This window comes from Gorilla gorilla, chromosome 4, assembly GCF_029281585.2.
Source record: "Gorilla gorilla gorilla isolate KB3781 chromosome 4, NHGRI_mGorGor1-v2.1_pri, whole genome shotgun sequence".
Classification (NCBI taxonomy): Eukaryota; Metazoa; Chordata; class Mammalia; order Primates; family Hominidae; genus Gorilla; species Gorilla gorilla.
The window spans coordinates 13,553,993-13,567,194 of record NC_073228.2 but is presented as its reverse complement, the minus strand read 5'-3'; the positions used below and the strand labels follow the sequence as shown (position 1 = coordinate 13,567,194).

Below are 13,202 nucleotides of genomic sequence, written 5' to 3'. Positions count from 1 at the left end.
ACTCTTCCCTCAGTGGGCTGAGGAGAGCCAGCTGGACAAGCCACACTGAACAGACCCAGTGTTTTAAGAGGCTGATCTTGTCATCAGAAAAGTTGGAATGAGCAACGGCAGGTGGGAGGAAGCTCCTGTCTCAGGTCTGAGGCTGGCGGACGCCTGCCTTGCACCTTGTCTTGCCAGCTCCATGCTCTGGGGAAGAGGGAGTGGGAGGGGAGCTATGTGTACGAGGGGCCACAAGTGCTGTTCTGCTTGGACCAACCTGGGCAGCGTGAGCCATCTGGATCAGAGCCGCCAGGGGAAGGGGGCAGCCTGCCCACACCTGTGGTCCTGTGAACGGCCTGCATGGCCAGTGGCCCAGCGGGTGGTACTGTTTATGGCACAATGCACACAGGCCAGCAAGTGGCTTTGATGTGGCCCTTGGAGGGGTGGAGACGAGCCCATTACAGGAACAGGCGTAGGGCCTCGTCACCTCTTACCCAAGATGTTCTTGGAAATGCTCTTGCTCTGAGTGAAGATTAGGAAACCGTCTTCTATTTTAGGAGCCTGGTGTATGTTACATACTGTGTTGACTCGCCCATGACGATTATGTGGGTCCTTTGAAAGGGGCGTATCAGTGGGGGACAACTTGACACCCCATGGGGAGGGGCAGCTCAGGGATGCTGGGATGAGTGCAGGGCACCCCAGAGGAGCCCGTGGCCACCTGCTTGCCCTCACTCACAGCTGCTCACACCACTTAAACTTGATCACACCTGCTTGCTCTTGCCCACAGCCACTCGCTCTTGCCCACACCTGCTCCCCCTCCCTCACACCTGCTCACTCTCATTACCTTCTCACCCCCACTCACACCTGCTCACACTGACATCAGGCAGGAAGCATTCTTGGTGCCGGTGAAGGGCAGCACGGAGAGAAGTCTTGAGCTCAGGCCGAGCCTGGGTGCCCTGTGGGAGGAAGGGTGTCTCAGGCAGCACGTGTCCTTGGGATGCTAACTCTTGGTAACAGTCTTTTTAGAAGTAGTTCTGATGGGTGCTGGGCTGCGGGAGTCGGCCCTGGACCTCGGGAAATTGTGGAACGGGGCACAAAACTGTGCTTGTCATCTCAGGTAACACGTCAGTATTCTGAGGATGCCTGTGGCCTTGTTACAGAAATGGCCCCATAGTGTGGCCCCCCCTGCCACACAGTGGCACCCCGTGCCCTGCTTTTTCTCCAACTGTAATACTGACTGGCTCATTTCCCAGCAAAAAGGGGGGTATTGTTCTCTGGGTGTGACAGAAACTTACAGGGCCCTTTAGCTTTCTCCTCCATGCCTTTTCCAGCCAGGAAGTCCCTGGGCCCTGTGGGCAGTGATGGCAGAGGTCCCAGGCCTGGACCCCCTTTGTCCTCACAGGGTTTTGGTGCATCACCAACTTGAAATAGGGAGGCTGGGTCACGGAGACTCACTACATGTTCCTCAGTCAGAAGGGCACAGATGGCCTACCCAGGACCTGTAAGGCAGCCAGCCTTCAAGGCAGACCTGTTCTTACCAGCCACTTTTGCCACCCCGCGTGACAACCCCACATCTGCTGGCTTGGGTCGCGTGGTTATCCTTCACCATCTGCCATGTTGCGCACTGAGGTGGCTGCTTCTGAGAAGCACGCGTGAGCTGATTCTCAGTGCTCACAGGAAGGGATGGCCAGTGCAGGCTCTGAGCTTAGCAGGCAGTGTCAGCAGGTCTGGATGTGCAGAGGCAGTTCAGAGTGGGGTTCGAGGCCCTGAGCTCTCTGGGGAGAGGCTCAGTGGGCAGCTGGGCAGGGGTGTATGAGAGCAGGCCTGCAGGTGGCGTCACCATGTTCCCTCTGGGAAAGCCTGCTTCTCGTCCGGCTTGGGACACAAGGCCACAGTGTGAATGGTGAAAGCAAAGACCAGCAGTTGAGCTGAGGCTGCGCCCTGATCCTGGGTCCCTGCTTCCTGCCGCGCCGGGGTAGGGGTAGAAGAGTGAGTCCTGGTGTGGCCTGTCCGCCGCTCTGCAGCAGCCCCTCGTGTCCAGGCACCCAGGGCGGGCCGCCTTTCTCTTAGATTGCAGCAGCGTGTGGAGAGGACTTTGGTAGATGCTGTGCTCATTTCCTGTCTGCACGTTTCCTTTTCCCCGCAGGCCTCTGGCTGTACCTGGCAGGGAGCAGCCTGCCCTGTCTCACGCTGATTGGCTCTCCTAATTTTGGGTACAGGTCAGTTCACCGGGACCTGGAGGCCCAGATTGCGATCGTGACGGAGAACCAGGCCCTGCAGCAGCAGCTTCACCAGGTTGGTCGCAGCAAGTGGGATTTCCCAGGGCGCTGAGGGTGTGGCTGGGGGCCCAGGCTCGCCCGTCCCGTGGGGCTGCCCTGAGAGCTGTTTCCTGAGGCAACGAGTGAGACTCAGAGCAGAGCAAGAAAGACTGGGTCTCCAAGAGTGCAGTGATGGGTGGCTGAGCCTTGGAAGATCATGCCTGTGACTTCCCAGACGCTTTGCACCCCACGTCCTGGGGACTTTTCCTTTCTCTGCACTAGGGGAGACCACCATTTTCTCCCTGGGACCTTTCCCTTTTAAGACAAAGGGTCAACTGTTAAAGGTTCGGCATTGGGGCTGGGCGTGGTGGCTCACGCCTGTAATCCCAGCACTTTGGGAGGTCAAGGCAGGTGGGTCGCCTGAGGTCGGGAGTTCAAGACCAGCCTGGCCAACATGGTGAAACCCCACCTTTACTAAAAATGCAAGAAAGTAGCCGGGCATGGTGGCGGGTGCCTGTAATCCCAGCTACTTGGGAGGCTGAGGCAGGAGAATCGCTTGAACCTAGGAAGCAGAGGTTGCAGTGAGCCAAGATCGTGCCATTGCACTCCAGCCTGGGCAACAAGAGCGAAACTCTGTCTCAAAAAATAAAAGGGTTCAACAGTGGTTTCGGCCCTCGTTTGATAATAGTAGCCCATTTTCTCTTTGAGGGAGATAAAAGAAGGTTACCAGGAGTTGGTGAATGCTTCGGGATGACCCTCTATTTGATGACCTGCGACAGTGTGGATAGACTTTTGAAATGGGAGCGTGTTACCCTTTTGTCTGAGACCTCGATGGTGCCTTGGGCTCATGAATTCGTGACCTTTGCAATAACACTTTTCCATGGAAGGCACCAACTTCCCTTTTCCATTCCCGGAGATGCAGATAACACTGCCGCAGGCCAGAGCCCAGAGGCATCGGACGGTAACTTTGTGAAGCTTTTATGCTCCAGGGTTTGGGAAAAACTGTTGCAAAATTATCAGAACCTTTGTTGATGGATGAGGAAATGGTCACTGATGTGTTCCCTGGGATCTGTCCTCCTGCAGCCTGGGAATCTTGTCAGTGACTGATTGATTGGGGCCTTGGTGCCAGGAAAGGCTTCACGACCACGACAGGCGCAAGAGGAAGTGAAGCGGTCATACTCTGGGTGGGCCAGTGGGGTAAAGGGTTTGCTCAGGTTTCTTCCTACAGTGAGGTTTACAGCAAATGACTGAGGAAGCCCCCACAAGCTGAGAGATTCCAGTAATAGGGTGACAAGCTGGCCTTGGAGCCAGGCTAGTGGGAAAGACCTGAGCCTGCAGCTTTCAACAGCGGGCTTTCCTGGACTTCTGCTTCAATTGCAGAGAGCCGTTCGCAGAGACTTCCACTGTAGCTCTGCGCCAGGGCGGTAGAAAGTCCTTGGTGACTTTGGCCAGGGGCCAGGATGGGTTCTGCGTGGATCTGAGTTGCTTGGGGGAGCAAGTCCTCCAGGCCTGTGCCTGGGGTCCTGGTACTGACCATCCTCCCCCACTGTCCTAGTAAGGGCACTGAACCCACATCCTGGATCTTGAGAAAAGCTGGGGCCGCTTGTGGTTAGCAGCTGCTTTCTCAAATGACATATTTGGGATATTTTCTTTTTCTTCCCAAACCTGAATCTCAGGGGCTTTTGCCTGTGGGAGGGTGGTAGGTCTGCTACTGTAGCTCTTCCATTCTTTAGGGATAGACTGATTTCTCTGCCTGTGAAACGCAGAAATATGTTTCCAGATAATTCCACCTATGCTTATATACTGGGATGGCAGCTGCTGTCCTGAGCCCTACAGTGCCCAGTCCCTAGATGCCAAATCCTGCTGGGACTGCCCAGCCTCTAGCCTCCCCACAACCCAGAAAGTCCCTAAAGCCCCAGCCACCGTGGGCTCCCTGCTCTCTGAAGCTGTCTCTGGAGATCTGCTTGGGAATTCAGGGAGGGGCCCTCCTATTCATGTCACATTGGGCACTGGGAATGGGGAGATATTTTTATCAGAATCTGAAGCCCCTCCCTCCACTTAGTACATACAATAAACACTGAAAGCTTCCTGGTTTTGTTCAGGGAACACAGTTTACCACTTGTGACCCAAGAAAGACTCCCTCGAACAGCGTCGTAACCTCGTCAGCTGACTTCCTTCTCCATCCGTGTTGTGGAGTCTGTGAGGAAACCTAAGTGTTTCTGGTAATTTAGTTGCAATCTTGGCCGGGTATTCATTTGAAGACACAAAGCTGGAGCCAGGTCTGTGGAGACTCCTGCAAACCAGCCCCCTGAGACCAGAGCTGGCTCTTCCATCAGGCACCTCCAGCCAGGGATTGGGACCTCAGCAGCAATTAGGAGGCCCCATGTCTGTGACACGTGGGGCTGCAGGGCTGCTCAGTTGGGAGTGTGGCATGGACCCACTATGGGGCCCACTGAGCATGGGACGGGGGCAGGGGGTAATGAAGTCGGGGCCTGGCTTTCCCCAGCTCTTGATGGGAAAAGCCAAGGCCACATTCTGTAGGGTTCTGGAGTGTGGGGTGACCCCTTCCCGACCCCCCAGAGCAGAGGAGTTGCCAGGGCTGTGTCCTCCCTCCCGGCCTCCTGAGCAGGGAGTGTGCCACTTTGAGTGGCACAGGCCACCGCTGCTACTGTCCTGCGGTTGGCACTGTGCTTCTGTGGTCATCACCTGTGGTCCTCACGGCAGTGTGGATGTAGGTATGGCCCGGACATTATGGTGGAGAGCGCTGGAGACTCAGTGGAGGAGAGAGGGCTAGAGTCGCGGTGCAACTGTGTGAGCGCTGCCAGGCGCCCCACTGAGGAGAGAGCACTTGGAGGGTAGACTCTTACAAGAGAAGCTTTTCAAAGATCCCAAACACCATTTCGGACAAAGCATATATAAATTTTTTTTTTTTTTTTTTTTGAAATGGAGTCTTGTTCTGTCGTCCAGGCTGGAGTGCAGTGGCGCGATCTCGGCTCACTGTAACCTCTGCCTCCCGGGTTCAAGCGATTCTCCTGCCTCAGCCTCCCGAGTAGCTGGGATTATGGGTGCACGCCATCACGCCCGGCTAATATTTGTATTTTTGGTAGAGATGGGGTTTAATCACATTGGCCAGGCTGGTCTCGAACTCCTGACCTGAAGTGATCCTCCCACCTTGGCCTCCCAAAGTGCTGGGATTACAGGTGTGAGCCACCGCGCCCGGCCGCATATATAAATGTTTTTAAACCTGTTTTTAAATATGAAATTAACAAGTGTTCACTGTAAAAATTAAGAAAAACGGAAAGAAACCCTTTCTGTAGGGGAAACCACTGAAGCCATTGTGATGGTTGGCTGCCTGCCTTCTGTGTACAGCGCATGGAGGCACAGCTTTAAGCATCAGATGACGATTCTGTCGTGTGCGTGTATTTCGTGTCCAGCTTCCTTTGCCTGCTGATTCTGGGCACTTTCCCATATGATTAGGTCAACATTCTTCTCATGGCAAAAACTGGTTTGTCATATGAGTTGTTAATAAGTTCGTGGTGAATGCTGGTTTGTCATATGAGTTGTTAATAAGTTCGTGGTGAATGCTGGTTTGTCGTATGAGTTGTTAATAAGTTGACTGTTGGACATTTAGGTGGTTTCCAGTTTTTCCTTGTTATAAATATTGTGATAAATATCTGTATATAAAAATCTTAGCGCATAGTGATTTTCTTGGGGTAAGCTCTTGCAAAGGGAGCTTTATAAGGTTCTTGATACCTGTTGCCAGAGCTCACTCTAGAGGATGACTTGTCCCCCTTGCCCTCAGCACTAAGCGTTCATCAGTGTGGGGGATAATGATATCACAGATGTCATTGGCACAAATTGGCTTTGTGCCAATTTGATAGAAGAAAAACTGTGTCTCATTTAAAAAATACCTCATTTTAATTTGCATTACCTCGTTTAGTGAGGGTGAACATTTAAAATATTTTTTCCACCAGTTATATTTCTTCAACTCTAAATTGAAGAAATTAGAGTCCTTTACATGTCTTGATCTTAAAAGCCTTTTGGTTTTTTTTTTTTGAGACAAGGTCTCACTTTGCCACCCAGGCTGGATTGCAGTGGCACCATCACAGCTCATGCAGCTTTGACCTCCCAGGCTGAAACCCTTGCCTGCCTCAGCCTCCCAAGTTGCTGGGGCTACAGACACACACCACCATACCCGGCTAATTTTTAGAATTTTTTCATAGAGATGATGTCTTCCCTGTGTTGCCCAGGGTGGCCTCAGACTCCTGAGCTCAAGCGATCCTCCTGTCTCTGCCTCCAAAAGTGTTGGGATTATAGGCTTTAGCCACTGTGCCCAGCCCTTAAAAGTCTTTAGGAACACGGCTTCTTAGCTTTTCTAAGGAATGTTTGACAGTGGCAACTTGTAGGGCCTGGCCTCGCCTGCCACCAGAGCACCCTGGGAATCTCTGGGCCAGGTAGACATGGGAAGTCAGGGTTTTCCGGGCTGGCCTGAGGGGCTGGGCTGGGGCCAGCCGGCCATGTGGTATGGTGCTGGAGGGGACTCCTCACTATTCCTGTCTGTTCCTCTTCCTCAGGAGCAAGAGCAGCTCTACCTGAGGTCAGGTGTGGTGTCCTCTGCCACCTTCGAGCAGCCGAGTCGCCAGGTGAAGCTGTGGGTGAAGATGGTGACTCCACTGATCAAGAACTTCTTCTGAGGACAGACAGGTGCTGTCTCTAGCATCACCTCTCAGCACGGTTTTCCCGAGAGTTCACAGGTGGGGCAGGTGGTCGTTCTGACTCAACCAGAGCTTCCAGAGGGCTCTTTGATCCCTTTCTCAGTTAAACACAGAGCAGCATCTTCAGGGGTATGGCAGCTGTCCTCAAAGTTAGAAGCTGGATGCTAAATTAGGCAGTCTGTTCACTTTCCATCTGGTACCCACTCCACTAAGTCCCAAGGCGCCTGTGCTGGGGTCGGCAGTGGCAGCCTGTAGTCCCCTTCTGCTCTCCCTTCCTGGGGGGGGTCCTGAAGAAGCCTTGGGGCAAGGGCTCAGGGATGAGGGGGCAGAAAGGCAGATTGAGCCCCTCCAAGCCGAGCACACTGGTGCAGGAGATGTAGACGTGGGAGGAGGGGAGCACGTTTGCTCGTGAGAGTGGCTCTGGCTTGCTGCCCTGGCCGGCTGTAGTGCACAGGGTGGGGCGTCGGTGGAGGCAGACCGTGGGCTGCTGCCTGGACGCCTCGCTGACATCCCTGTGCTGCGGTCACAGAGCTGCGCCCTTCTAGACTCTGGAAGTTAAGTAACAGGACCCGCTCTGCCCACCCAGTAGGGGCCTGCCGCTTCACCAGAGGCACCAGTGGGGTCCCACAGTCACCTGAGGTACCCCTGGACTGTCTTGACGCCTAGAGGTCCGGGCAGGGGGTGGCTGCCATTAAAGGTGGGGTCTTTGCTGAGTGACCTTTTGTGTCCTGGATCCCTCAGGGCCTGGACTGCACTCCGGGTGGGGTCAGGCTCCCGAGGCCCCTGCTCTCTGGTTCTGGATGTTGTGGGTAGTTCTGTTGCTTTGGATGGTTGGGCCTTTGGATGGTGGCTTGTGGGGAAGGGACGGTGAGGAGTCAAAGATGAGCCAGGACCCATGTGGCCGGCACATGCATTAGTGCCGGCATCTCGTGTGTGCAGTGTGGGCTCCCTTAGTGCCTGACACCTTAGTGCTCTGCTAAATCTCATTTTTTAAAACTGTGTAGTTTATCTTGCAGCTTTTCCTAGTTATTTTAATTACTTTTCATTTTATTTGAATAGTGTGTGCAAATGTAGAGAGTAAAACAATACTGCGGCCATTTCCTGCCCTCCCTTCCCCCAGGCAGCCACTCTTGGCTTGTTTCTTCTGATGTGCACACGTGTCCGTATTTCTAAATAACGTGCATATCCTGCTGTCTTCCCCCAAAATGTGTACTTAACCAAAACAGCACCAGTGTCACTCCTGAAACAAAAATTACCAAGAATGTCTTAGTATCATCAAATACCTAAATGGTGTTCACAATTCCAGTTGCCTTAATTTTTTCGATTATTTGACTTGAAGTCCAATTAAGGACTACACCTTGTGATTGTTTTTTCCCTAGCAATTTATTTTTTGAAGAATGAACTTTATTTTTATTGGATCTACTTAAAACATTTTTGTGTCACCTAGTAGCAGGGGATTTTGAATACACGTCATGTGTGTTTATAAAGCCAGCTCTCCATATCCCCCAATGTCTCCAGGAGCCGCTTTTGTGACCTCAGTGCCTGATCTCTTGATCTTCAGGTGCTTGACCCTTGCACAGAGAGAAGCTTCCTGGGCTACAGGGCGTGGCTGCCTGTCCTTTCGGGGAGTGAGATTAGATTTAGTCCCTGCACTTTGCCTCTCTAGAAGCAGCTTCTCGCCTTTCCCTCCCGAGGGCTGGCAGCAGTCACTGTCACCCTTCATGGGGTCTGAAAGGTTGCATGGGCTCACCTGGTCTTAGACAAGGACAGCTGCAGCTTCCGCACCAGGCAGACCTGCAGTTTGAGTGGCAGGGGATAGGTGGAGTGGCCTGGCCACAGTGCCCTGGACAGCAGCACATCAGTTAGCACTGTTTGCCTTCCGCCTAGTTATTACGGTGTCCTGTGGGACAGTTAGACTGGAGGAGCCAGAGGAATGTGCAGGGGCACTGGGTTTCTGTTTGGAGAGAGGCTCTCGGTAAACAGAGTTCGCATTCCTCCAGATTCTGTGGGACCAGAGTAAACATCATTGTGCCGCAGCCAGGCGTAAGCAATCTATCTGCAGTGCCGTTCCCGCAGCGCACACTGCTCCCTCTGTCTCTGCTGATGACCTTCGAGGCTGTCCTAGGCAGGTTCTCCCTGAGGAGCTCCCCACACCAAGCCTCCCTAACTCTGCAAAGCAGCCGGAGCAAGAGAGCAGCGGGCGGTGGCCGCCGCAGTCCTCCCGGCTTTCTAGGTGCGCGGGGCTGTCGTGTTCCAGTCCCTGTGTTCCCCGTCACTGGAGTGCAGCTTAAGTGCGAATCATTTCTTGGAAAGTTTAGAGATAATTTTGTCAACTACCCACAATATGTATGTGTGGAATAGATTACTTTCTTATTTCAGGATCTAAAGGCAAAATGGAAAAACTTCACATTTTGTGGTTATTACCAGGGATTGAAGTGAGTTGCCCGGTGACCCCTGGTGGCTTTATCTCCCCTGGTCACCTGAAGGGCTGCAGTGACCCCTCCTGGCCAGCAGAGGTATTGGCCCAGCCAGGCTGGGGGAGGCTGAAACTGCTTCCCTTCTCTGCGGCCACAAAGGGCTGGATTCCTTGGGCGCCAGGAGGGGAGGATTTTTCTTTTCCCTCCGATAGCCCTACTGGGCGCTAAGATTGTTGTGAATCATTACCCTCAGAATTTGGACTTTCTAGATGCTTCTTAACCCATGATTTAGGTGAGTAAACTTGGAAAAATGTTTTCGCAAAACTTGATGATCAAGCTGAACTTAGAATGATATTCCTAGTGGGTGTGTTTGCTTTTTTCCCCCCTTTTGAGACAGGGTCTCACTCTGTCACCCAGGCTGGAGTGAGTGGCATGATCATGCCTCGCTGCGTACTTGACCTCATGGGCTCAAGCGACCTCCTGCCTCAGCCTCCTGAGTAGCTGGGACCACAGGCACATACAACAAACATTCCCAGCTAATTTTTTGTATTTTTGATTGATAGAGATGGTTTTGCCACGTTGCCCAGGCTGGTCTTAAACTCCTGGGCTCAAGTAATATTGCCGTACTGGGATTAGAGGAGTGAGCTGCTGCACCGGCCTGCTTTTCTTTGAAGCCTGAGAAATGTTGAGGGCCAGGGCAAAGTGGTTCACACCTGTAATCCCGGCATTTTGGGAGGCCGAGGTCGGTGAATCACCTGAGGTTAGGAGTTTGAGACCAGCCTGGCCAACATGGTGAAACCCCATCTCTACTAAAAATACAAAAATTAGCTGGGTGTGGTGGCGGGTGCTTATAACCCCAGCTACTTGGGAGGTCGAGGCAGGAGAATTGCTTGAGCCCAGGAGGTGGAGGTTGCAACGTGAGCCAAGATTGCGTCATTGCACTCCAGCCTGGGCTACAAGAGTGAAACTCCCTAAAAAAAAAATGTTGACCCTGTCTTCGTCCCCCTGGGATCCGTCTTTTCTGACGTTTGCTGCTGTCTCCCCTCATCCCCCAGGTTGCTAGTTAATTCTCTCCCCTTGTGCCTGCACCCTGCTGCCCTAGCTAGCCTGGCCACCTCACTGCCGTGTCCTGCATCAGCACAGCCACAGAGTCCTACAGGTCTGGGGCTTGCTTGTGGGAACGGCTTGTTCTTCTAGACTCTGGGGGCGGGGGTTTGGGTGTGTTTCCTTACTTGTAAAAGGTCCTGTTGTTTTTGGGAGCGGGGAGTAATGGCGGATGAGACGCTGTGTGGAGGCGGCAGCTCCGGGTATGGGGTAACGCCCTGTCCCTTCATTGGCAGGTGGTTTGCATGTAGCATCAGGCCAGAGGGTGTGAGTGCCAAGCCCTCACCCCACATGCTGCTCATGTTAAAAGCAAACCCCACTGACCCCCCCCCAGGAAGTCAGGATTTGGGGTTTGCTTCCTGGAATGCTTGCCTCTGGCTGCTGGGAACTGGGGCCTTTCCCCAAAGCCTGAGCCAGGCCTCACAGTGGCCATCAGGCACAGAATGGATGGGCACAGCTGAGTGGCTCCACTGGCTTTAATCTGCCCCGCCTCTTCCACACCAACCTCCACCCTCTGGTTAGTTCCGATGTGCTTGGTTACAAAGCACCTTGATTATTTAAGAGAACAAAAAACCACCACCAGTTCCTGTAAAGAATAAGTCACAGGTGCACAGGTGAAGGGCTGAGTTGTGGTCCAGCCCCAGGGAGTGTGGGCTGTGAGGCAGGAGCGAGCTAAACCTGTAGGAGCAGCGCCACGGCTGCCAGGATCCACTTCACTGCCTTCTCTTTGGTCTTCAAGTTAAAGGTCCAGACATAGGTGGGGCCGCGGATGCGTGTTTTGTACACAGGACACTCATAGATGTTCTTGGTCTCCATGCGGTCCACAGGAATGGCCTTGATGAAGATGACAGGCATGGCCGGGGTCAGCTCTTTCAGCCGCGCTTCAGCGATGACTCCAGTCTGGGTGTCCCAGCGAGCCCCTGCAGGGACAGTAGGGCTGAGGGTCAGGTGTGCTGCCAGTAAGTGAGGGAGGGGCTGGCAGGAAGGGTGGGGTCCTCACACTCCCCGCCCTCTGCAGAGCTGGGCTCTACCCCAAAAGGTTTCAGGCCAGCTGCCACAGCTGGAAGCAGAGGCCTTCGTAGGTGATGGCCTGCATGTTATAACTACCCCGTCTCGCTGGGCACAAGGAACAGCTCAGCTAAAGCCCTCGGGTTCCATCCGTTTAAATCTGTGGCATTTTCAGCGCCTCATCTGTCAGCCTTAATGTCAGTGGCAGGAAGTCATAACTCCAGCTAAAAATTACAGAGTAAAGTTCCCTGATTCTTCATGTGTAATGTCTGCCCTATGTGTACATACACAATGTAATTATACATCTGTGCATATAAATATTATTTGCCTTTAACCAGACTGCTATTATTTCTACTCGCCCTATTTAATGGTGTTTTTATTTCCTGTCTGAAATCTCAAAATAAACAAAAACATGGAGAGCTTATCTTTGGTTGTGTGGGAAATGGGGTGCCTGAGCCGTTGCTGGCCCAACCCTGCCACCCCACAGGTAACGGGGTGACGTCAGCTGTTGAAGGGGACAGGTATGTGGTGGTGGCATTGCTGCTCAACTCAGAGGCGGGCTGAGAAGATGGCCGGCCTCGGTATCCTGTCTGACCTCTTCTGTGTAGCAGGACAGGGGTGATGTGGGGGCGGACTTGTAACAGGTGCCCCAGCCTCTTTTCCCTTGAGCCCTGTGCTCCAGGAGTCGCAGCAGCTGGGGAGTGGGTGAGACTGGGCCAGCCAGCATGACCTGGAGTCTCAGTGCAGCCACAAAACGCACTTCTGTCCTGGGCTGACTGCTCCATGGCAGGGAAAGCCTGGGCTTTTCAGCGCTTTTCATCACGTCGGAGCCGCTCTCTCACAAGCTCTGCTGTTTTCATTAAAGCAGAGGCCAGGTGACTGACCGACGGGTGTTTTTGGTCTCCTCCAGACCCCTGCACATTCCCTGAATCCTCTCAACCCTCTCTAGGGTCAGCGTGGCTCTGACCTGCAGGCTGATGCCCCCTGAGAGTGCCTCTCTCCTGCCTGTCCCCACAGCTCTTGAACAGCCTGTCTTTGCCAAGAGCTAGTTTTATCTTGTCTTGGCAAGTAGCACTGGCTCTGGAAGCTTCTGCAGACAGACAAGAGCCCTCCTTACCTTCCATGAAGAGTCCGTACACGTAGGAGCCCTCTCGCGGGGGAGCGGTCATGTCCTCTCGGTTTTTCTTGGTCACCTCGACAGACAGACACATCTTGTCCAGGGGCCACTCGTTCTTCCTGGCCATGGACTGCATGATGGCCGTGAGGAACGACTGGGGGTTGAAGAAGCCGGCCAGCCACACGGTGGTGGGCAGGGCAAAGTCTGTCGTCCAGGCCTCGAGTTCCTGCAAGGACACACGAGCCGCTAGGAGAGGACATAGAATGACATGGGAACGACAGGGCCTTGGCCGTTCTGAGCAGGGGTCACGCCAGAACCTTCCACGGGCCACTCAGCGAGCTAGAAGTGCTGGACAGAATAGGGGCCGTGGAGCCCAGCCACCTGCCATGACGCAACTTTGGTGTCTGCTTTTTTTTTTTTTTTTGAGATGAAGTATCGCTCTGTCACCCAGGCTGGAGTGCAGTGGTGCAATCTTGGCTCAACACAACCTCCGCCTCCCGGGTTCAAGCAATTCTCCTGCCTCAGCTTCCCGAGTAGCTGGGATTACAGGTGCAGGCCACCATGCCCAGCTTATTTTTGTATTTTTAGAGATGGGGTTTCGCCA

The 13,202-nt window shown here is 53.5% G+C and overlaps 2 protein-coding genes across 13 annotated transcripts in view; one reads left to right on the top strand and one right to left on the bottom strand.

Moving 5' to 3' along the window:
• Window positions 1–11,815, top strand: part of PGS1 (phosphatidylglycerophosphate synthase 1) — a 45,979-nt gene extending 34,164 nt beyond the window's left edge. For 2 of the 11 annotated variants that reach the window (XM_055388777.2, XM_055388780.2), the window contains 2 exons: window positions 2,126–2,274; window positions 6,812–11,815. In XM_055388777.2, the coding sequence (XP_055244752.1) occupies window positions 2,126–2,274; window positions 6,812–6,931 (269 nt within the window). In that variant the 3' untranslated portion in view covers window positions 6,932–11,815. Of the gene's footprint in view, window positions 1–2,125; window positions 2,275–6,811 lie in introns of those variants that run through there. The other 9 variants (XR_010133706.1, XM_063706049.1, XM_055388779.2 and 6 more) reach the window with 9 other exon arrangements.
• DNAH17 (dynein axonemal heavy chain 17) overlaps window positions 10,935–13,202 on the bottom strand; it is a 155,801-nt gene continuing 153,533 nt past the window's right edge. For both annotated transcript variants that reach the window (XM_055388775.2, XM_055388774.2), the window contains 2 exons: window positions 12,599–12,824; window positions 10,935–11,393 (listed from right to left, as the gene is read on the bottom strand). In XM_055388775.2, coding sequence (XP_055244750.2) covers window positions 11,146–11,393; window positions 12,599–12,824 — 474 coding nt within the window. In that variant the 3' untranslated portion in view covers window positions 10,935–11,145. The remainder of the gene's footprint in view (window positions 11,394–12,598; window positions 12,825–13,202) is intronic.